This window comes from Panthera onca, chromosome A3, assembly GCF_046562875.1.
Source record: "Panthera onca isolate mPanOnc1 chromosome A3, mPanOnc1 haplotype 2, whole genome shotgun sequence".
In the NCBI taxonomy this organism is placed as follows: Eukaryota; Metazoa; Chordata; class Mammalia; order Carnivora; family Felidae; genus Panthera; species Panthera onca.
In genome coordinates, this window is record NC_138341.1 from 27,169,906 (window position 1) to 27,195,422 (window position 25,517).

The 25,517-nt window shown below is 39.7% G+C and overlaps 1 protein-coding gene across 9 annotated transcripts in view; it reads left to right on the plus strand.

Moving 5' to 3' along the window:
- Positions 1 to 25,517, plus strand: part of LTBP1 (latent transforming growth factor beta binding protein 1) — a 401,303-nt gene that overhangs the window by 273,469 nt on the left and 102,317 nt on the right. For all 9 annotated transcript variants that reach the window (XM_060652208.3, XM_060652235.3, XM_060652189.3 and 6 more), the window contains 6 exons: positions 2,725 to 2,824; positions 3,325 to 3,423; positions 14,525 to 14,650; positions 15,883 to 16,008; positions 16,411 to 16,533; positions 20,251 to 20,370. In XM_060652208.3, the coding sequence (XP_060508191.1) occupies positions 2,725 to 2,824; positions 3,325 to 3,423; positions 14,525 to 14,650; positions 15,883 to 16,008; positions 16,411 to 16,533; positions 20,251 to 20,370 (694 nt within the window). The remainder of the gene's footprint in view (positions 1 to 2,724; positions 2,825 to 3,324; positions 3,424 to 14,524; positions 14,651 to 15,882; positions 16,009 to 16,410; positions 16,534 to 20,250; positions 20,371 to 25,517) is intronic.

The window sequence follows — 25,517 nt, forward strand, 5'->3', positions numbered from 1 at the left end:
TTTATTAATAGAAAATATGGAAATTTGCTGCGGGGCGCGTGTGGGGGGTTGGCGCCTGGGTGGCTCAGTCAGTTAAGCGTCTGACTTCAGCTCAGGTCACAATCCCCTGGTTCGTGACTTCAAGTCCCGCATCAGACTCTCCACTGACACTGTGGATCCTGCTTGGAATTCTATCTCTCTTCCTCCCTATCTCTCTGTCCCTCCCCTATTCTCTCTCTCTCAAAATAAATAAATGAACTAAAAAAATAATTGCTGGATCTAAGTCCTATCTATATAATATTGTTCCCCATCTGAATCTAGCTGTGATTCTTTAATAACATGAAAATTCGATCAGTATTAAATGTTCATACATTTATATATCACTCAGTTGACAAGAATGCAGTATTAGAATTTAGGGAGCGTGAACACATATGTAAATTATTATAAATAATTTTAAAAACCTTTAGCTTATAAACATGGGACAGAATAGCTTTAAATGCTCTAACATAAGTGCTGAAAGAATCCAGACAAGGAGAAAGTAGGATTTTGGAGTGATAGCACCCAAGAAAGAAGAATGTTGTTATATTGACCCGAGAAGAGGGACAACACATAGGCATATTTGATATGCACATTTGCAACTCCCGGATAGGGTCTCTAAAGGTCAGTGTACAGTCATTTGCATGTTGTTGATTTTGAATTCAGTTCTGGTAGATACGTGGAAGGAATCATTCACTGTGTGAGCAGAGGAGCCAGCTCTCTGATAACCTCATCTTATTGAATAATCGCTGTTTTCTGTGCTGTTGATAATTGAGTGTATGGTAACTCTCCTGAAGGGTCTTAAAGAGGGCCTCAATGTTTTCTTGTATACGTACACTGTAATTTTTTTGGAGATGCGCCAGTGGGGAACATGCAGTCCTAGTCTTTGTGGTCTTGGCTTCTTGCAGAGGTCCCATGATGTTGAAGATTGATGAAGAGAAAGCGGGGTCGCCCAGGGGTGGGAAATGATATGCACAAAGGTGCAGTGGAGGGGAAGGCAGGAGGTCAGTTAGGGGAGCCTGAGAGGCATGTTAGGAAGAGAATTTGGGGCTGCTTTGGAAAGCTTGGAATCCGAACCGTAGTTGTAATCCGTGGTGGATTACCTTGCTCTCCTCTCTCAGACTCTACTTGTCAAGGGGAGAACTGGCATTGGTTAGAAAGTCTGCTGCCCTGTGCCACTGGGGGAAATTCTGTCTGCAAGTTGCAGGAGTGCATAAACAGCTGACTGTGGTCTGCTCCTTGTTAGCATAGGCCATGAGCTGCAGGGAATGGGGAACTATGGAGACTGATTGAGGTCACATTTAATAGGTAATAGAAAATTAGTCTGTATTCTTAAGCAGAAGAGAAAATGTGGGAAAAGGTAGTTCAGTGTTTGTTATTTCTAGAAGATGAATTGCCCCAGGATTAACTGAGACAGGGAGACAGGGAGCTTAAGGGACCAATTAGATTACTACAGTAAGCATGATGAGAGAGAGTCTGGACTGCAGCAGTGGGCACAGTGGGTATGGAAAGATGAACAAATATAATAGGCAGTGCAGATGGGCAGGGCTTGGAAGGAGGAATGAGACAGACAGCGAGGATTGCAAAGTGACTTTAAACCTGGATGGTTTAATGGCTGTGACATAGCATAGAAATAGACACCTTGGATTGAGAGCCTGAATGGTTTTGGAGGGGATGGATTTGAGGTACTGGTGGGATATCTAAACGGAGTTAGATAAACACTCTTGCCGACAAAATAAGATCTTTGATGAGCTACTCAGGCAGGATATCTAGGTTATAAAAAGCAGAGGAGATAACTGAAGAGAGCAGTTAAAAGGGAAACAGACTAGGGGAGTGAGCTTTCTGGAAGATGGCAGAGGGAGGGAGCGAGGGAGGGGATGCACAGGGCAGCTGTGACCAAGTCACCTGATGAATACTTATAAGGAAGTGAAGGCGTGGGCCCACTGACCCCGCACTGCTGTCCCTATTGGCCTGATGGGTCTGTCTGCAGTAGCCCGAGCAGCTGTAACTGGAAGCTGAGCCACAGGCGTCAGTCTGTTTCTTCACCTCCGGTCTGGAGGACAGCAGTGGGCAACAGGCCGCATATGGAAGTCCCAGGTGCTCCTCCAGGTCCCCGTTTTTCTGATGCTCTGCCCGCCTATCACTATGCTGAGAGCTGGAGGTGCAGAGTTACTAGCTGCGAGTTAATGACACGAGTGCTGTACCCATTATGCAACCTGCAAAGCGTGGCTGGCCATCTTCCCAAGGCAGAGCCACATGTCAGTGAGATGACGGTTTAGTTGTCTGTTGAGGTTTATTGTGCCGTGTGTGAGACCAGATGTGGTTCCCCGAGCCAAGGCATGTAAGATGCCTGAGGGGACCTTTTGCTTTGGGCCCTAGGAAGTGGGTGAGGATGTATGGATGGATCAGCATTGCTGGGGAAACCAAAGACTTGCTAGAGTAGCGGGCATAGCTACAGTTCATACATGTATTTTTTTCACACAATTGCACACTTTTTTTGTCCAATGTCCTGTGATATTTGTTGCCTTTCTAAGAGTAGAACTAAATATAGTAATATGTGAAAAATAAAAATAATTCTTATTTTTAGTTCTTTTCTTTCTTTTCTTTTCTTTTCTTTTCTTTTCTTTTCTTTTCTTCTCTTTTCTTCTCTTTTCTTTTCTTTTCTTTTCTTTTCTTTTCTTTTCTTTTCTTTTTAATACATCCACCCAGGAAATACCTTCATTGGATCAAGAGAAAACCAAACTTGAGCCTGGGCAACCCCAGCTCTCTCCAGGCATCTCAACGATTCACCTGCATCCACAGTTTCCAGGTAACCTCTGTTGATCTGTGCAATTTGTAAGAGTACTTGGGATAAAAAAGTGAGATAAGAATTCTTTTGTCTTTGATTTTAAACTATAATAAATCATTAGAACTCATAAATGATGTGCAGTGTGAGACATATACTTAAGTATGTTAATATACTCATAATATTAGTGTGAGGATGGTCTTGTAAGTTTTATAATGGTAAGAGGAAGATAAGTTTTTCCAGTATTTTCTGTGGCCAAGAGTAGCTCTATATGTGGAACGTTATTGAGGGTCATTGTTTGATGGGTCATTTTTCTTGGCTTTTGAATTGTTCACATATATTCTTGCTACATGTTGAAAGCGGGGCTATGTATTAATACCATGAGCTTTAGGGATCGATATCAGTTCTTAATTATCCAAGCACTACTGTGGTATGTTATGAGACTAAATTATGCTTGCGTTTTGAAATAGGATCTCGGTGCACCTAACAGGCTTTAATTTTTTCATCCCTCCTTCCTCATATAGTGGTGATTGAAAAAACATCACCTCCTGTGCCTGTGGAAGTAGCTCCTGAGGCTTCTACATCAAGTGCCAGCCAAGTGATTGCACCTACTCAAGTAACGGGTAGGTGTGCTGTTCCTTATGTTACATAGCCTGTGCAGGAGATGTGGGTCTGAGCCTCCTTTTAAATGGGGTATCAAAATTATGTCAAATGTATGAAGTTGCTCATGGCAGCGTTAGTCATCATAGCAAATATTTGGAAATAATCTAAATACTGTTAAAAAGGAGGAATCTTTAAATAATTTGTGGTACACATAAACAGTGAAATATCCCATAGCTATTAATGTTTTTTTTTTTTTATTTTTTTTTTCAGCTTATTTATTTGGAAAGTGGGAGAGGGGCAGAGAGAGAGGGAGAGAGAATCCTGAGCAGGTCCACACTGTCATTGCAGAGCCCGATGTGGGGCTTGAACTCACAAACCACCAGATCGTGACCTGAGCCAAAATTAAGAGTCAAACGCTCAACCGACTGAGCCACCTGGGTGCTCCGGCTATTAATGTTTTAAAAGAATATTTAATGTTATAAAGAGATGCCTGTGGCATAATAAGAAATACAGAACACAGTATGATTCTGGCTTTATTTTTTAAATGTTTACAGACACAGAAAAAGATACAAAAAGCACATCAAAGTGCTCAACCATCACCAGTTACTGGGATCGTGGGTCATCTGTTCTTCCATATATTTTTATGTATTTTCAAAATTCTTTATAATAACTTGAATCACTAGTAAACATTATAAAAATTTATAATGTGAAACAGATCAACAGCATATATGTTAATACCCTTAATGTAAAGCGAGCTCTTACAAATCAGCAATAAAAAATAATAGAAAAGTGGGGAAATAATATAATCAGATAATTTATAGAAAAAAAATTACCAAGAAACATATAATAGGCAATGTCAACTAGTAATCAAATAAATGCAAATTAAAATAATTATCAAAATAGCATTTAATTTTTACTAGAGTAAAATTGAGGTCAGGGGCGCCTGGGTGGCTCAGTCGATTAAGCGTCCGACTTTGGCTCAGGTCATGATCTCGCAGTTTGTGAGCTTGAGCCCCGCATCGGGTTCTGTGCTGACAGCTCAGCATGGAGCCTGCTTCAGATTCTGGGTCTCCCTGTCTCTCTGCCCCTCCCCTGCTCACACTCTGTCTCTCAAAAATAAATAAACATTAAAAATTAAAAATATATATATTTTTAAAAATTGAGGTAAAACACATGGCTGAAAGAAATGTAAACTGGTTTAACTCTTCTAGAAAGCACAAACTGGCAAAATGTATAAGAGACTCTTAAATACAGAGAACAAACAGGGTTGCTGGTGGGGAGGTGGGTGAGGGGGAATGGGTTAAATGGGGGATGGGCATTAAGGAGGGCACTTATTGGGATGAGCACTGGGTGTTACATGTAAGTGATGAATCACTAACTTCTATTCTTGAAACGATTACTGCACTATATGTTAACTAGCTCGGATTTAAACAAAATTAAGAAAAAAAAGAATTTTAAAAAAGTTCAGAACTTTTGACCCAGTAATCTTATGTTAAAATATCTAGTGTGAGGAAATAATGTCCCCAAAGACTGAGACAATGATTTATATGAATGGATACTTACCACAGCATCAGGTATAATAGAGAAAAAGTGGAAATAATCCAAACATTTAACTATAGGGAAATAGATAATTATGTTACATCTATACATTGGAACATTATGCTGCCATCACATACAGTATTTTTGAAGTATTTTTATTAAAATCTAGCAGAAAATGGTCACAATACTGTTAAACACAAAATGAAGTATGGAAAAATGAAGGAAAGAGCACTTTGCCAATTATATAAAAAAGACTTACATATTGAGAACATACTGGAAGAAAATATGCCAGATATTAGCAGTGATTATTTTTATAGTAGGATCCAAGAGGTTTGGGGTGTTGTAGAATATTTTCTGTTTTCCATATACTCTATAGTGGACAAATATTTTTATATAGTCAGAAAGAGATCGCTAAAATGCATCATGCCAGAGTAAGGTCAGGATGAGGTTGGCAGGGTATAACAAGAGAAGCTAATAGAGGAAGGAGTGTGCAGCCTCTCTTAAGATAATCCTTCCTCAGAAACATGACACGAATGAATTTGCAAGTAAAAATTGTACTTCGTGTGTTAATTAGATGAATTATAGTGAGCATTTCACAGTGCCTGCCTATATCAAAGCATCAAGTTATAAAAACGATGGTACAATTGTATAAAATATATATAATTTTTATATTAAAAACTTGGTCCATTTTCTCAAAAATGTGGATGTGAGTTCTCTTAGATATTTGAATTCAGACATCAGACTGAAAAGTGTTTTTAAAAAGCACCTTTGGGGGTGCCTGCGTGGCTCCTTAGGTTAAGCGTCTGACTGCAGCTCGGGTCACAATCTCACTGTTCATGAGTTCAAGCCCCGCTATCAGTGTGGAGCCCTCTTCGGATCTTCTGTCTGCCTGTCTCTCTGCCTCTCGCGACTTGCTCGTGCTCATTTTCTCTCTCTCTCTCTCCCTCTCTCTCTCTTCCTCCCTCTCTTTCTCTCTCTGTATCTCAAAAATAGACATTAAAATATTTTTTTAAAAAAGTAAAAAATAAAAAATAAAAAGCATCTTTGTGTCCGAGGATGAAATGCACTTCACAGAGATGTGCAGTCACATCAGGGTCTGCAGTGCATTTTTCTGTCGTTCAAGGCACCTGCACCCGGAGCCACAGCCTTGTCCACTTACTGGATGCCAACTGCTTTTTGCTTTTCCTCTTCATACTGTGTTAAGTTGTAGAGAAATAACAGCTCTTCTAATCACTTCTAGAATGATAAAATGAAGTGATAGTGGTTTTTTTTTTTTTTAAATGGCCATGGCTAAAACAGTTACTCTGTTCTGAAGTCATTTATGTGTCTGCTCACTTTATTAAACACATCTATAAGAGACTGCACCTTGGCACATCTTGGTCAACAAGGATCTTTTCACTGTTGATCTCATTATTAAAAAGGAAAATTGCAGTGTGACAATACATGGACAATTCACTAGGTCCAAATACTGTGTTTCTATATTTGTATTTTCCCATGTGAACGTACAGCTTTGTGCCTTTTTAACAATGGCTGACTTCAATGAATAGACTTCTTGCAAACTAGCTCTGCAGAGGTTAATTAAGTCTGGCTAGATAAATGTAGTTTCGTCATTTAAATGCAGCTGTGTGAGGAATAACAAATTGAAGTTACTTAGCTTCAACTGAACTACAGAGCTGGTTTAAAAAAAAAATGAAAGTAGCTGTGCTTTAAGAAGTTGTTAGAAGACAGCTTAATTTGAGTTTGGCAGAGATACAGGCCCGACATCTGCTATCACATGTTTGAAGCATGAATATTTCCTTCCAGGAAAAAAGTGATGTTAAAATTTTATGCAACATTTGTAGGTGTTCCTACTTCCTATAGTAGAAGAATCTTTCTGAAACAGCCCATGGGGAGAATATTAGAGCATTTGAATTAAAATGGCTTGCAACTTGAGAGCTACACTGTAATCTGTAATCTACACTAGAACAAGAAGACTGTTTTGTATCAATTTTAATTTAAATCAAACTATAGATGTTCCCATTGGCTTTATGTGAGAGCCAGACACATAGATTGAGGGAGCAATCTGATCAGTTCTGTCAGGAGTATTATACAATGGCTCTTTCCCCTAAAACACAGAGGAGGTAACTCATGTTTGTCACTATTTATTAGTTTGTCTCATAAGTTGAAGAAAGGAATAGAATAATACGTAGGAGTCTAAAATAAATAAAATCAGCTTCATATGGCTTAGTGATGATACATTTGTGATTGTGAAATTAGAAGTAGCCTTTTCAGATTTCTTCAGACACACTTTGACATGTAATAAAGTGAGCCACATACTTGCAAGAAATAAGTGTGATATTTTCCACTCTTAACAGCTGATTTGGTGGCTTGCAACATTACTGGTATACTGTTTCCAAATAAATTATACATTTCAGCATATAAATTCTTGATTTAACATAGTGTCTTAATAGCTCAAGGATAGGTTAGAAAATCAAACCTCTGGCAAATATCTACAAAGTGGAAACATCTGTTTCAATTGTTGTGGGACAGTTTATGCTCATTGTGGGGCAGTTAGGAAGCCAGGGCATTTTTGTAAACCTTTCCATGAGCTAACATTTGATGCCTTCCTCCTACTCTTCCCAAACTTCCTCCGTAGCCCTTGCATACCAGCCAGAAATTATTCTTTTGACTTCCATGACTGCTTTGTGGAGACCTTTGTAATTATCGTGGCCCAAACATTATAAAAACTATTGGCTCATCAGATCTTTTCCAGAACTCAGAACTGACCCCTTTAAAAAAAACGTTTGTCCCTAAAGCGTATTACTGGTGTCATTACAGCTTCTATAAACTATGTATGCTGTTGGAAAATGAACTCCTTTTTTTCATGTAAAATCATCATGCTTTAATATCTCCAGGATTTATTTATTTATTTACTTACTTACTTGAGTAATCATATGATGAGGAAAAACATGCAAGATCAACATACTCATTTTCATATTTTGCCAAAAAAACTTTATTTTTCGTTTAATTAAAAAAACATAATAAAGATACCAAACTCCTAAATCCACTGTTGGCCTTGGTGGTGGGATAAATAGAGTATTTGGTTTTCCCTTGGCTTTTGGTCATAGCTCTTTTCCCAAGATTCTAAATGGAATTCTAGTGAAAGAAGCAGAATATGGTTCTTGACTTGGAGAAAGTGAAGTTGCTTCAGAGGCACTTATAGTAGAGAAGGATCAGGTGGTCCTGAGGACCCGGGGGCATGTGATGGGTGTTAGGGAAGAGTCTCCTGGGAAGAATCTCTTGATCTCTCTGGGAAGCCAAACTGGCTAAAGAAGGCAAGACCTTTTCATTAGCCTAGAGTACCCCAGAGACCAATAATTAGTGCTGCCTGTGTGAGGCTTTGCCGTAATTCTTATGCTTATGTCTACATACAATCTGCTCAAAGAACTGTATGTTTCAACAGAAACTGCTTCATTCTGTGGGAAGAGGGTCACATATCTAAGTGTGACTGACCTCTTGGAAAAATAAAAAGACCTGTCTTTTGTCTTCGGAAAAATTAGAAGAACTTGCCAGCTGTTTTTCAAGACGGCCTTTTGGTATAACAGTACTTGCTAGAGAATGAAAATCTCATAAGAGGGGAAAGCATGGGAAGAGGTAGTTAGGAGACTTGTGTTAAAAGTTCTAAGGTGTTTTGGAGGTGTTCTGACTCTCTGTTTGGAAGGGTGGAGTCCTGCTTAGCACATGGGCGGAAGGGAGCTCTGAGGCCGCACTGATGAAAGTTGCATTAATTCATTGCTTGTATTAAAAAATGGGACAAACAGGGTAGAAATCAAATACATTTTAGTAAATATCCCTCCACTCCTTTGATGTATCTCTTAGTACCCTCTAGTGGTGTCAGAGTAACATTTTCTTATATATGTTAGTGTCCTGCCAGCTGGGATCAACACTATCAAGCTGTGTCTCTATATAGTTTATCTATGAGGTAATCAGCTAAAGATTGTCAAACATGCCTCATAAATATCCTCAGAGCCTCTATTTTAGATTCTACAGTGGAAGAAAGGCCATTTCCTAAGGTTTCGTCCTAAAACTAAAGAGTATAATTCTTAAGTATTTCTCCTGTTTTAGAGATGTCAGAAGAAACAATTTAAATATGTTGGCACACCGTGGCATAGGAATGTATCGTATTTGAATTAAACATCACATACTTTTGATGGTTTTTGGTCGCACTTATAAATATTCCATTCTAAAGCTGTGCTTGAAAAGTTACAAATACTCGGTTATCAACAAATTGGTGTGTGTGGGCTTTGGGACACTGAGTTCTGCTCAAGCATTATATGAAAACCCCAGATTTATAGCCTTTGAACTTGTTCTGAATCCTTGTCCCTAATATATTAACTCATCTTCTAACTTTTCTCTTTGCAAACTGATTAACATGTCTCTTGTTTTAAGAAAATAGCAAAGTAGACTCTAAAGGAAGATTAGTCATTACAAAGAAAATCGAGAGAAGTAAATACCAGTAATTTTCAGAGCAGGCATCTACCTACACTATGGAATAGAGGGTTAGAGATGTGATTTTCACACTGTTCTTCTAAAGAATTCCTATCCTAGAGAAAAAAAAATCTTACCTGAGTATCTAGGATTATAATCAGGAGAAGGTGACCTTTTCCTTTCAGGTTTTTGTGGCATAGAAAGGATAATTTAAAAAAAAAATTTTTAATGTTTTTCATTTTTGAGAGAGAGGGAGAGAGAGACAGAGCATGAGTTGGGGAGGGGCAGAGAAAGAGGGAGACACAGAATCTGAAGCAGGCTCCAGGCTGTGAGCTGTCAGCACAGAGTCCAATGCAGGGCTCAAATTCATGAACCATGAGATCATGACCTGAGCTGAAGTCAGTCGCTTAACTGACTGGGCCATCCAGGTGCCCCAAGAAAGGATAATTTTTGTTAAGGAAGGCTTCGGATTATAAAAGTAATTCAAATGCTCATTGTAGAAATTTTGAAAAATGCAGAAAAATCTAAAGAAAATACCAATCCCCATAATCATAACCTGAGATTTATTTTCTTGTCTTTTGTGTAGTTTATAATTTAGATCATATTCTATATTTGTAACCAATTATATCTTTTAACGAATAAACATTTTCCTATCATGCCAGTGATTATATAATTATGCTATATATGTTTTATAATTCATTTTTTGTATATTGCCACTTAAGTTTAAGCCATCATGTTAATTACTAATGTTTTTAGCCTTCTGGGTTACTTTATTTTTTCCATCATTTTACATTATACGGACTAAAGCACTCTATTTTTCTGATAGTGAATTAATTAGCACATGTGGGCTCACAAAAGGTATAAGTAGTTTGTAAATGCGATGTGTGCCATCCAAGTAGATACCGCAGGTCTGTATTCATATGCTTCCTTGTAAAGTCCAGGGACTTTCCAGATGATTTGCACCAATTGTCTCAAAGTCACAGCATAGTGCCTAACACTTGATGAAAAATGAAGAATGTGGTTTGGGTTTTGGAAAGCTACCACAGCCGCAGCCCGCAGCCCTCGTTTAGGTCATTTCCATAGTGTTTGTTAAAGCTCTGATGGTCACATCCTCCTGCAGAATGCATGGTAGGTTATTGGTAATGGTAGCACACCTGTTTCTCATCTCAAACCAAAGACGCTTCCAACAAGGCGGTTGATGTAGCTTACCCTGCCTGAGACCACCGTCTTCTCACGCTGGACTGCATGGGCTCCTGGCAGCATGCATTTTAAGCCTTGTTGACTTTGTGTTGACAATGAGGTAATAGCCCAGGACAACCTTGTTTTAATGTGCAGCTTCTTTGTTACATATTCTTAAATGATTTCCAAAGGAACAACATTTACAATGCTGTTAATAATATAATGGCTAGCTTTTTTTTTTTTAATACATAAAGGTATTTTGTTAATTCATTTACAATTCGCTTTTAAATCTACAAATTAAAAAAATTCAGGTATATGGATTACTTACAAGAATTCTTCCCCCTTATTTCTTTTTTAAATTTTTGCTTATTTGTAAAAATATATATTTTTTTTTTTTAAATTTTTTTTCAACTTTTTTTATTTATTTTTGGGACAGAGAGAGACAGAGCATGAACGGGGGAGGGGCAGAGAGAGAGGGAGACACAGAATCGGAAACAGGCTCCAGGCTCCGAGCCATCAGCTCAGAGCCCGACGCGGGGCTCGAACTCACAGACCGCGAGATCGTGACCTGGATGAAGTCGGACGCTTAACCGACTGCGCCACCCAGGCTCCCCTGTAAAAATATTTTTTAATTTAATTTAATTTTTTAAGAATTATTTTTAACATTTATTCATTTTTTGAGAGAGAGAGACAGAGCATGAGTGGGGGAGGAGCAGAGAGAGAGGGAGATACAGAATCCGAAGCAGGCTCCAGGCTCTGAACTGACAGTACAGAGCCCAACGCGGGGCTCAAACTCACAAACCATGAGATGGTGACCTGAGCCAAAGTTGGACACTGAACCAGCTGAGCCACCCAGGCGCCCCAAAATTATTTTTTAATTTTAAATATCAGTATAATTAATGTACAGTGTTACATTAGGTATACAATATAGTGATTCATGTATTCTATACATTACTCAGTGCTCCTCATGACAAATGTATCCTTAATCCCCGTCTATTTCACCCATGCCCCCACCCACCTCCCCTCTGGTAACCATCAACTTGTTCTCTACAGCTAAGAGTCTGTGTCTTGGTTTGTCTTTTTTCCCCACTTTGTTCGTTTGTTTTGTTTCCTCAGTTCCACGTATTAGTGAAATCGTACTGTATTTGTCTTTCTCTGACTGATTTATTTCGCTTAGCATTATATCCTGTAGATCCATCCATGCCATTGAAGATGGCAAGGTTTCATTCTTTTTTACAGCTGAATAACATGCCATTGTATAAATACCAAATCATCTTTATCCATTCATCTATTGATGGACACTTGGGCTGCCTCCATAGTTTGGCTGTTGTAAATAATGCTGCAATAAACATAGGGGTGCATGTATCCCTTTGAATTAGTATTTTCATATTCTTTGGGTAAATACCCAATAATGGAATTATTAGATCATATTGTATTTCTGTTTTTAACTTTTTGAGGAACAAAAACACCCTCTCCAACACTTGTCATTTCTTGTGTTGTTGATTTTAGCCATTCTGACAGGTGTGAGGTGATACCTCATTGTGGTTTGATTTGCATTTCCCTGATGATGAGTGATGCTGAACATCTTTTCATGGCCAACAGTCATCTGTAGGTCTTTGAAGAAATGTTTGTTCACGTCATCTACTTATTTTTAATTGGATCATTTGGGTTGTTTTTGGTGTTGAGGTGTATAAAAGCTTTATGTATTTTGGATACTAACCCCTTATCAGGATATGTCATTTACAAATGTTTTCTCCCATTCAGTTAGTTGTCTTTTAGTTTTATTGTTTCCTTTGCTGTGTAGAAGGACATGGTCCCAATGGTTTATTTTTGCTTTTATTTCCCTTGACTCAGGGAACATATCTAGAAAACTGTTGCTATGGCCAATGTCAGAGCAATTACTGTTTGTGCTCTCTTGTATGATTTTTATGGTTTCAGGTCTCACTTTTAGGTCTTTAATGGCTTTTATTGAACACGTATAATATGCCAGGCATTGGGCCATGTGCGTTATTTATCTTCTTTGAACCTGGTACTCAAGTTCATGCTCTGATTATTCCCATTTATTTTACCTGCAGAAAAGTGAGGGCTAGCATGCTTGAGTAACTTGCCCCTGTGTTACAGAGCTTAGAAAGGGTAGCCAGATTTGTGTTTTCAGTGTCTAGAAGCCTGGGCTTCTACCAACTAGACTGTCCCTGCCTGACAATGCCATGATACCTTATTACAAAGTTCACTGAAAATAGATCATATAAGGGATGGAATTCCTCTCAGAAGGCCACTTTTGAGTCCTCAGGTAATTAAGGCCATTTTATGTCCTTTTGGTAAGTAAGCACATTTTGATGGCCTTTACCCAACATAGACTCCCGAGACCCTGTCTCTACCACAGTGTGTACCCACATGGAATGAGGCCAGTCTGCTCAGGCCTTATAGAAGAAGCAGGTCTCAAGCACCAGTCAGTAGGAGCACAAGGGGGAATTTAGCAGAAAAGATTGGGAAGAAGATTCTACTTTATCACTCTAAATATAATGATGTTGAAATTGGCAAATTAAGAGTAAGTTACACCCAGAAGTTTTGCTTTGATTAGGAGTGGTAGATCTTTCTTGGGAACTAATGACAGATTTTGGAGGAGGTTGGACATAGTTGTTAGAAACTGAATTTGGCCTGCTAATGAATAAAAAGTTACTATATATTTTATCAGTAGAACTCACATGTTGGTTCAAAGTCCATCATGTCAAATGAACTGGAATGGGTAGAAACTCCTTGTGGGCCATCTTAGAAGTTGAAAAGATTTGATTGTCTTAAAATTCCCAAGGTGGCCTCTTTTATTATTATTATTTAATGTTTACATATTTTTGAAGGAGACAGAGACAGAGTGCAAGCGGGGGAAGGGCAGGGAGAGAGGGAGACACAGAATCCAAAGCAGGCTCCAGGCTCTGAGCTGTCAGCACACAGCCCGACACAGGGCTCGAACCCATGAGAACTGTGAGATAATGTCCTGAGCTGAAGTCGGACGCTTAACCGACTCAGCCACCCAGGCGCCCACCAAGGTGGCCTTTTTCTGACTTGCTATCCACTCCAGTTCATGTTAGAAGTTGTTTCATTAGGAATTATTGATGATCTTGGGTGTGACTAACTGAGCAATTATGAAGTAATCAAATGAATTTATACTTGATTTTAGAAGTCACCATACCTTTTTTATTGAACTCAAGTTGACACAATGTTGCATTAGATTCAGGTGTATAGGTTAGTCTTTCGGCAGGTCTGTTTGTTATGCTGTGCTCACCACAAGTGTAGCTACGATCTGTCCCCATACAACACTATTCCAGTACCATGGACTAGGTGCCCTGTGCTGTGCCTTTCATCCCAGTGGCAGCATCATTCCATAAGGAAAGCCTGTACCTCACATTCCACTTGACCCATTTGCCCATCCTCCCCCCATTCTGGCAACCATCAGTTTGTTCTGGGTATTTATAGGTCTGTTTCTGTTTTTTTTTTTTATTTCTTTGCTCATTTTTTTTTTAGATTCCATATGTAAGTGAAATCATGTGGTATTTGTCTTTCTCTGACTTATTTCAGATACTTAGCATTATACCCTCTAGGTACATCCACACTGTCACAAATAGCAAGATCTCACTCTTGTTTATGGCTGAGTAATAGTCCACTGTGTATATATACACCACATCCTCCTTATCTACTCATCTGTCAGTGGACACTTGGGTTGCTTCCATATCTTGGATGTTGTAAACAATGCTGCAAGAATCATATGGGTGCCTGTACCTTTTTGAATGAGTGTTTTTATTTTCTTTAGATAAATGAGAAGTGACCTGTGTCTTCTAATTGCATACCTGACGATAAGCTAATCAGGAAATACACAGGAATGGTTTGCAAGCGACAGTGAAATCTTTGTTGATGTCTTTTTTTTCTCTCTTATTTATTAAGAAATAAATGAATGTACTGTGAACCCTGACATCTGTGGAGCAGGACACTGCATTAACCTGCCTGTGAGGTATACGTGTATATGCTATGAGGGCTACAAGTTCAGTGAGCAACAGAGGAAATGTGTTGGTAAGAGACACTTTTTCATGGATGAAATTATTGAAGATAAAACATTTCCACATTAAGAACATTTTCCCTGTGATTATCATGGGAAATGTTACTGTGTTTAATTTTTAAAAATTTCTGTCCCTGCACTAAAAGAGCTCAAAAAGAGGTTTGTTCATCTCCTGGGTTGCTCTTACCTCCTGGTTCAGTGCTACCTACCTTTCCAAATGTAATACAATTAGATAAAAGGGGGAAAAAGGTAAACTAATTTCCAAAGATTTCTAGGTATAATAATATAATAAAATATATAATATATGAAGTAATAGAAATAACTACCTATAAGCATGTATTTAGCAAAACCAAAATAATAATACTATATACTGCAATAAAGAATTATATTCATGTAATTGCTCAAAATCTGATTTCTAAAAGCAATTTCTAAACTGAAAATCAGTAGACTAACACAAAGCTATTAATGAATTTACAAATCCAGCCTCTCATATGTGGTTCTTTGGAAAAAAATGTATCTCAGAAAGACGTATGATGGCATTATGGAAATCATTTCAGTGCATTAACACTAAATTTAATTGCTCTCTTTTTTAGAAAAAGGAAATTCAGCACTAAGAGTTAGAAGGCAAATATAAAGCAACAAGGCATATACCCAGTTAATATGACTTTGATATGCTAAGTGTCCATAAGATGTGTGACTTGACGTTATTTTGTTTTGTATATGTATATGTGGAGTGGGATGAGGGGAGTATCCACCTACTCTGTACCGTGGCTATTTCTCTTGAATTTGCATACATTGTATGTATTCTGTTTGGAATCGTAGAATATAACAGGGCATTTGAGATGATCTAGTCTAGCTTTGCCCACGTGCACAGTGGGAGAGTCCCTTTTACAGTATTTCTGGCACTCTCTGCTGAGCTGGCCTGGGAGTTGCACATGAATTTCAGTGCTTAGGTGATTCCATGTATCAGAGGGGTCCTTCTGTGTTGACCTAAATCTGTCTCTCACAAACACCAATGTGAAGGTTGTAGTTTTAGCTTTTCAAACAATATACCATAAGTGTATTCCCTGTTCCCAGTAACCATCCTTCAAGTATCTGAGGCGTGTGATCATGTCTCCCTTTCCTAGTCTCCTCGGTTATAAGGATGTGGTGCACAGGGAATAGTGTGCTGGTATTTTATGAACAGGGAGACTGAGAATTTCATGCTACACGACACTGATACTTTTATCTGTATTTTTGTTAACAGATATTGATGAATGCACTCAGGTCCAACAGCTCTGTTCCCAGGGACACTGTGAAAACACCGAGGGAAGTTTCTTGTGTATTTGTCCAGCAGGATTTATGGCCAGTGAGGAGGGTCCTAACTGCATAGGTAATGGCTGTGTTCTTCCTGATGCATAAATTCCCAGATCTGGGTTGTTAGCTCCCCTAAGATCCCATCAATCTTAACTGCTTATTCTGGCAACCCAGAATTTATCACTGAACACCTTTTATGACATAGTCATCTGCTAGACACTGAAGGATATAAATATGGAAGTTTTTTTCTCCAACGCTATGGAATGAAGAGTGTCAAGTGTGTGCAGAGACCCAAGATGTTAAATGTGTTGGGTCCCACATAAATCAAAACCACTCAATTTTGAAACACGTCAAACAAATCAAAGGGATGGTAGTGGGAATCGGTTGATTCTTGACTTCAAACTGACCTGGGAGATGGGAGAGGTTTGAAATTCTGTTTTGAGAAATAAAACTCGACCGTGTTTTCTGCCTCGTATAGATGTTGACGAGTGCCTGAGGCCAGATGTGTGTGGGGAAGGACACTGCATCAATACCATGGGGGCCTTCCGGTGTGAATACTGCGACAGCGGGTACCGCATGACCCGGGGCGGCCGTTGTGAGGGTGAGTCAGTGCCACCTTGAAGTGTGGAGCACACATGATGGTGAAATGCAGGGCTGGGTCCACACCTGAGACTTTCCTCCCCCAGCCTGTGCATGATATCAGCTCATCGAAGCTCTTCCTGCCTTCTGCAGTCACAGCCTCTTGGACTTGCTTCAGGGACTTTGGATTGTTTTCCATTGTCTTCCATTTTTGCTCTCCCCTTGTCCACCTCAGCATCTGCCTTCCCTGGTAGTTTGACTGAATCGCTGTAGAACAATTGATTGCGGAGCATCGTAGCGTAAGCCCAGACTTAATTACAGCGTCTGGATCATTCATCTGGGAACATGGTGCAGATTTACCCGCTGTTGATTTTTAGTTTCCACCCTTCTTGCCCTGTTACATTCCTTTCTCGCAGCTTGTCTTACATGTGTTCTGGGACTTGGTTACAAACCCTTCTGTACCAAAGCTCCCTCTGACTAACTCCAGGTTGCATTCTAGCCCCGCTAGATAAAATTTCTTTATTATTGATTGTGGCAATGAGTTTGCTAGTATTATATTAAAAAAAAAAAAAAAGTTCTGAGAAGCTTTTAGAGTATGGCCAGAATGCTTAACCATTTAATATTTCTGCTCATGTTTGTATCCCAGTTATACAGGTTCTTTTTGAAACCACCATGGTGCTTTTTAAATAATTATTTTCATGAAGAAATATGTTGTACTTCTGCTTGAATGCTGCCATGGATATGTGCCGGGGAAGGGAAGAGGGGTCTCTGAACACTTTTCTGAGGGGCCAGGCCATGTGGATGGTCCTGGTTCCACGGGGGTTCTTTGCCTGTGGCCGCCTGAAGATCAGCCCATTTTCTAATATGGCTCGACTTCCAGACCAAGGGAGGGACAGACAAGTTGGGGCAGGCTGCCCTCAGCTGTCCCTGCCTCCTCTGCATTGGTTTTCTACATGGATCTAATGACCTGGTCCTGGAGGGAGAGCTAATTCGGTGTTTTGGCAGTCTGTCCCTGCCTCTCCCCCAGGCCCCTTGCATTCTGATCTGGAGAGACGCGGGAGCATTTTACATTCCTGAATCTCTGATCAACTAGGATCATAACAGAACTATAAAGTCTCTTCCCTGGCAGCTGAGGGCCATGAGACAACAGGGGTGAAGTGTGCCCACTCTCCTTTTATAGGGGACCCTCACTCTGCCCTGGAGAGGCAGCATGCCCCCTTGGGAGGGGGCAGGGCTGTGGCATCAGCTCCTGACTTCTGCACTTAGTCACTTTATGGCTTGGAGTCAGCGACTTGGCCCCTTTGGATTGTTAACTTGGGAGCCACAAAGTTAACTTTCAGGGCTGTCCTGAGAATAAATGCGTGTTGTGGTATCTTGTGTGGTGCCTTTCACCTTATTAGTTCTCAAGAACCATTCTCTAGAAACCTCCCCCCTTTCCTGATGACTTTGTTTTTGCATGGGCCTTCTTGGTACATCTATAGCTTTGGAAATGCTTTTAAAGAAATGGCGTGGTTTACCTGACAAGCCTTTATGTGTAAAACAACACTCCCCGAAAAAGTCAAATGCTGATTCTAAAATTTTTTTCAATGTTTATTTATTTTTGAGAGAGAGAGAATGCACATGTGACCAAGTAGGGGAGAAGCAGAGAGAGAGGGAGACACAGAATCCGAAGCAGGCTCCAGGCTCTGAGCTGTCCGCACAGAGCCCCACGTGGATCTTGAACCCATGAGCCATGAGATCATGACCTGAGCTGAAGTCAGATACTTAACTGATTGAAGTCACATGCTGATTGTTAAGTCATACTTACAGTTTCAGGATGGGGAGTTGAGACATTTAAGTAGTAACTATGGTGCGAGGATGGAAAGTGGGAAGGAGTAGAAATTTGAAAATTCTGTACGTAAACAGGAAACCGATGGAGACTGTTCAGTAATATTTGGTGTATGGAAATTATTTCACAGAAATACTACCAGGGTTCCCTGAGTAAATAATACATAATTCTATCCCCATGAAATGGCTTGAAAAGAAGAAGGAGCCAAATAACATGGCTGTTTTCTAATTTTGTCATGGACCAGAACCAAAGGTCCCCAGGCTCCTGGCTCACCAAAGATTTTCTCAGCTGCCACTAACAAAGTTGCTTTCAAACAGCCCCAGTCTCCAAGGAGTCTATTGTAGTTCACAGACATTATCTCATGCGTCCTTACTTTGTCCTGCTGAGGTATTACCAGGCAGGTAGTCCCTAATTTATAGATGAGGGAACGAGCAGACAGAGGTGAGAGTGGCTGGAAATGTAGGGATGTTGTCTTGTCTTGCTCCGCGTTGCATCTTATTTATTGGGCCAGCTTTCCTTAAAACCTTCTCTGACTTAACAGTTGTAGTTCTATTTAAAAAAAAAATCCTTCCAGAGAAGAACGTAATGCTGTTTGGAAAATGAAACTGGCAGGCGTCATCTTTCTGTAGAACAAGAAGTCCCAGAACATCTGACCTAAAACACACACACACACACACACACACACACACACACACACACACACACACCACTATGTGTCATTGTCTGTTGGCAAGGATTTTTTGCTGATAGGAAAAAAAAATTACCACACTGACTTAGTGCTTATTCTATTAATAACATCTTCAACATTTTTCCTTTGAGCATCTTTTTTACTTGAAGCGTATTTTCACACTTGTCTGGTGATAATGAGAGATAATTTTTGAGAATTTCCCAGAATGGATGAATGTATCCGTTATATATTTCTTTCACTTTTTGCTTATGTCCTGAAAATTGTCTTTATATTTTGCATATGATTGGAGGTCCTATATGTATCTTATATTGGAACACTTAGACAGTAAATACACTCATTTGAATTCCGACTCCAATCCCAGAAAAAAATGATCTCTTCAAATGGGGCTGGTACCCAAGGTGTTCCCACTCTTGTTAAACTCCTGAACCACTTCCTGTATCCTGCTTCCCCCTTCTGTTGTTCTACCATTCTTCAAAATGCCTAGAGCCTCTGTAGTAGTTACGTCCGCCACAGCCCCAAGCATATTTAAGGTGTTGTTTTTCTCCTCACATTGAAAAGAACAGTGATGAATAACTCCAGTTAGCTGTGAATGTGAATAATAAGGTATATTTTTATTAGAAAATATTAGCATACGATCATATCACCATGTTTTTTGGAAAGTCTGGCAAATATTTGATGAGTTCATTTTCTCCTAATGTTCTGTTTCCACCTCCAAGGAGTTCATAGCCTGTGAAAGGTTTTAAATTATTCAAACCTTGGGTGTTCTTAGGCCCATGAAGCCAAAGCAAGGATTTCCCTAGAGCATCCATTGCCTGCAGAGAGAACCTCTGGCCAGGTGGATATGTGGCTTTGTCACTCTCATGCCTGTTTATTATATTTCTTTCTGGCAAGCTGCAGTATTCCTTCAAAGGTTTGGTGTTCAGAAAATGGCCCCCAAGAAGCTGCCAGCTCCCAGCAATGGAGAGGTCTAACCCTGCCAGTTGGAAAACTGGAGCCAAGTTTTTCCTTTGGATGTGTGTAAATATTTTATACAAGGTCTACCTGGCCTTGCATTATTGTTGTGGTGGTTAAGTGTAGGCACAGTGTTTGACTTACCTAGTTATGGTTTTCTCCACCAAAATGTAGATACAACATACCTTTTTTCCCCCCGGCTTCATCAGAAAAGTGAATGTTTGCTTCCGTATTCTGATAAATGCTTGTGACCTACTTTTCCAATTTTTCAGATATTGATGAATGTTTAACTCCAAGCACTTGTCCAGATGAGCAGTGCGTGAATTCTCCTGGATCTTACCAGTGTGTTCCCTGCACAGAAGGGTTTCGAGGCTGGAATGGGCAATGTCTTGGTAGGTACTAGAGTGTTCTTATCAAAGTCTTGTTTTTTTCTGCCTAGTGCATTTTCTGACAGAGTGATGTAATGCCAAGTGATCCCTCGTTCAAAATGGAAAAAAAAGAGGAAAAAATGGAATATGACAAAGTTGTGTCATTCTCAGAAAACTTCTGAGAAAAGTTCAAAGTCACTTTTAACCATGGAGAAAATGGGAAAACAAGTTGGTAGAAAGAATGGGAGATTTTACCTGGGAGACATAATTCTGAGTGAAGCAAATTATGGCCTTTGATGTGATAAATAACCAAGACCAAATAAAACAGTAATCACCACAGGGAGGGAGAGGTGGAGGCAACAGGCTAAAAAAGAGAGAAAAGGCCTAAGAAGAGGCCGCTTACCACACACTAATAGAATTTGGAAGCATACAGCACAAACATGAAGCAGAAGAGAAATCTTGATGGCTTGTCTCTGACATGTATTCACTGAAGTCTTTACTAAATACTTCATACCAACATTAGGCACTGAGGAGGAGAAGCATCAAATTTGCTTTCAGTCTCTTTAGCTGTGCTCCACTTAGCTTTCCCCCTTAATGGTTTTCCTCTGTGTTTCTGTCTCTGTCTCTAATATTTTCCTTAGAAGCTGAGCTCTTTTACACTCAATGCCAGACTCTGACCATGTGTGTTAAACTTCTCATTTCTTCATACTTTCCTTCCTTCTTCCACAAGGGCTGAAGAGCTTACTGTATATACCCAGGGTTGTGCTGTGTGCTGGGATACGTTGAGGGACAAAAAAAGTGCCTTCCTCGTGGAACTGTCTGGCGAGGAAGACTCATAAGTATCTCATAAGTAAATGCAAAGGCACCAATAAGACAGTGCTGGGAAGTAGGGTTCTCTGCTGCTCTAAGAGTGTGCGATAGAACGAGTTGCCTCTGGGAAAATTCCTGATCGAGGTTACACTGAGGAAGGGGAGGGGAAGGAGATAAGTTTGGACAGAGGAAACAGCCTGTGCAGGGCGCTTGTGGAAGGAGGAAGCAGTCAGGTTCACCTTTCAGTCACTAGCTGAAGGGCTAGACAGAGAACAAGGGAAGATTGGCCGCAGGATGAGGAGGCAGAACACGCTAGATGGACCCTCTCAGTCTTACTTAAGATGCTCATCTTTACTCGTACACCTCTGGGAAGATGTTTAGGTGTTGCAGAGCAGACAGGATGAGTAGGCTCGGCAGAAAGAGTCCCAATTTCAAAGCTTTGGACTCATCACCAGGTTGCATAAGCTACGCCTCTGTACATGGCCGTCTCCTTCTGTCATTGGAATTGAGATGTTGATCTTTGGGAGAAGGGAAGATTTGGGTTCATTAATTGCTTATTTGATCTGCATTTGTTGATGTGATCGGTACTGGTCAGAACATTATGTTTGGTTTTAATTTTCCCGTTTGGCATAAATTTCATACTTGCCTGTCAGGATTCCATTTGTGTTCTCATTTTCACATACTGAGGCATATTATAATCCAAGAGCAGAGCCTGAATTTTACCTTCAATAACTAAAATTCATCATAGTGGTATAAACACAGCCCTGATGCATGAACTTGCTAATGAAATATGACTGACCAAATTGGCAAGTGATCGTTCTTCAATACACATGCGTTTATCTAGATTGGGCAATCATAAGAAATGAGTTCTCATACCTGGATGTGTGCAGTCAATCTAATCATGACCACTTTGCTCCAGTTTAATGACAGAAACACAGCACCTCATTTAAAAGTAACTTGACTTTGCCAACCAGACTTAGTGGAATCCTAAGCAGAAATCCTAGGTCACCATGTCAGTCACCCAAAGTCATACACTTAGCCACTTGTTCCAAGCACTACTTTTCGGTTTTGCATTGCTAAGGTCATGCAATTCCTATGACAAGTAGACCGTGTACTTTTTTTCCTTCTGCCTTTATCTACAGATCAGGCTTCTCCTCCATGATGATGTTTCAGTTCCATTCGTTGTTCAGAGCTGGACTTAGAGCTCTTCTTAGATTCTCAGGAGGGCTTTTGCAGATTATATCAAAACGGATCCGTGTTAATTTTTTATGGCAGTAGAGCTTTCACACATTAAAAAGTTGAGTGTGACAAAAAGTCGATGTCGCAACATGCCTTTCTATTCTTTTTTTTTTTTTTTTAATTTTTTTTTTTCAACGTTTTTTAATTTATTTTTGGGACAGAGAGAGACAGAGCATGAACGGGGGAGGGGCAGAGAGAGAGGGAGACACAGAATCGGAAACAGGCTCCAGGCTCCGAGCCATCAGCCCAGAGCCTGACGCGGGGCTCGAACTCACGGACCGTGAGATCGTGACCTGGCTGAAGTCGGACGCTTAACCGACTGCGCCACCCAGGCGCCCCACATGCCTTTCTATTCTTACTGAACCAATGAATGAATGAGATTCTTCTGCTCAGCTCTGACAACGCTAATGAGTACCTAGTGATGGCTCCTACATTTTAGTTCTCACCTTTATACTTCTGCTACTCTAAAATACTTTTCCAAGGTGCAGTCATTACTTAAGCTGATCATTGAGTTGAGCTAATCAGCAACAATTTGATTATATATTTATTTTCAATTTAACAGCTGAGTGCCTACCAAGAGCCAGGCAGTTTTCAAGACCCCGGAGATTAAGGGAAAATAAAAAAAATGCCTTCCCCTCTTTGCCTATGTACTCTAGAGCTTACATTGTGTTTGCAGATAAACAAGTCAGCAAGTAAAGTATGTCGTATGTCAGATGTGTTTTCAGTGCCATGAAGGGGAAAAAAATAAAATAAATCTGCCTGAGGGATACAGAGAGTGTCAGATTCTATGGTGGTCAGAGAAGACATCAAATGATAAGTTATTTATACAGTGTTCCTTTCTATTTGTTTTTTTCTCTATTGGTTTTTTGTGATGGGTTTGTGGCTTTTTAATATCATTTTAGTCCAGATAATTTAGGGTGCATTGATGAGACTGTTTTCCCCCAATTTTAAGTGTATGAGAACATTAAAGACTTAAAAGTATTCCAAATCTCACCATTTGAAGGAAAGTCTTACACTTGGTATTTGTTAGTTGCCATCTGTAGAGAAGATAATCCCTACGTCACAGGGTTCTCTGTTCCATAAGTCTTCATGTCCTCCTTTTTCTACCACTCTGCTCCCGCTGACTGAATGTTTTTAAATTATTACAATTAAAGTTGTACAGGGTCATATGTAATACTACTATCGTGTGGCGTTATGCTTATGGTTTTTTCTAAAGCCTGTTGATCTGTATATTGATTTGGCTCTTTTTCCTGTTACATGGATTCATTAGGAATTGAGAATTGCTATTTTGACTCATATTCTGCAGGGATTTGGTGCCAGTTAGACTTTCTCCTTCTTTTCCTGACTTAACAGTGAACTTGCTGAAACCATTAATGGCCTTGTATTCCTGCCATGTAAGCTGGCTCACTGATTGATGCTTCTCCTTGATTTATGAATTAGAGCAGAAATCATCTGGGGCCGAAACAGGTCAGATGTTAGCAGGTGTTGTCTGGAAGACCATGCTGTTTCCTAGTGTTGAGTTCAGGGCATATGATCCTTCATTCTCAGTCATTTATTGCCCATTTTCAAAATATCTATCCCTTGGTGCTTTTTGGCAACTCTTGTTGGCTCCTCTGTTAATGTAGCTTCTTCTTTCAAGTTGTGGATTTCAGTCCTCTCTTGAAAGCCACTTTCATCATTCAACATTGTATTCCTTGGACCTCACATTCAGCCTGGAGTTGTTGCCCACTTGATCCCCACCTCTAATGATTATTTCTTCACCCTGGGTTCTGGCGAGTTCCAACTGGCTGCTTCAACCAGGACCTTTTTTGAGGGAAGCCAGCCTGTCAGGTAGTCAATTAACAGGTTTCTCTTCACTCATGAAGAACAGGCCTGATTCAAACCCTGCTAGAGCCATCCTTCAAAGGAGATTCTCTGATATTTAATTGTGTAAAGGTACATTTGGCAACTCTTCTGTAAAGATCATATTTCCTTGAACTTAGACAGATTTTGAGCTATATGACCTCTCTGAAGCTTGGTCTCAATAGCTTTAAAATGGGTATTGAGATACTCTTCTTCATTGGATTTACTGTCAGAATTAAATAAGCAATATAAAGCATGTAGAAAGGCATGCGACACAATGTAGAACCCAATAAATGTTATAACCCTTCTTCCCCCAACTCTGTTATCCTCCCGTTTACCTCCTTAATCCTGAAATATAAGAAGGGCAGTAATAACTGATACCTATCCAATAAATTCTATGTCAAGTTTCTGTGTGTAACTATCCTTGGCTTTTCATAAGCTCATTTCCTGTAGTTCTTCCCTCTCCCTGTGTCATCGGAGCCTTCGTTTATGAATCTAAGTAATCTTAATCTTAGAGTTTCCTTTCAACTTCTGGACATTTTTGTTTAGCTGGGATATATTGCTTAAGAATCCTCATGCTTTTCTGTAGGATCACTGATCATCCCTAACAAATGTTTCGCCTTCTGCAATACTGCCATTTCCATCCTTCTACTTCACTTTCTTTGCTCACCTTCATAAGATACAGTATCTATCACCTGGTGGTTGTATGCAGGCAGCGCTGAGTTTACTTTATTGTCTTACTTTAGAATTGAGTCTGTGAAAAACCATGTGACCTGGGAACACAAATTTCTGAGATTTTTATCATAGTAATCCTTCTCTGTCAAACCGTAATTAAGTTAATGGTGACTCTGTGACTCCGATTTACGTTTTCTAAACGTAATGGGTCCTAGGCATTTGAAGAACTCTGTGTTATTTGATCCACTCGACAACGGGTTAGTCTTAGTCTTAACGAAAACCAGGTGCAGAGAACTTACACGGTAAACATGGAAAGCTCCTTGTTCTAGGAGTTCTTTTCACACTAGGATTTATTTTCAGATTTTGAGGAATCATTGTTAACCTTTATGGAATACATGAATATTCATAGACTTGTATGAAGTTGGAGACTTTCATCCTACATTTATTTATTTTGTATAAGATGGCAACAGAACTGAACATCCACCTTTTGCAGATATTAAATGTGCAAACACCAGCCTAATCCCTAATCCCACTGTATGCTAAAGAAGTCTTCTAATTAGTCACTACGTTATTATCGAACACCTAATTATGTGCTTGATTCCAGA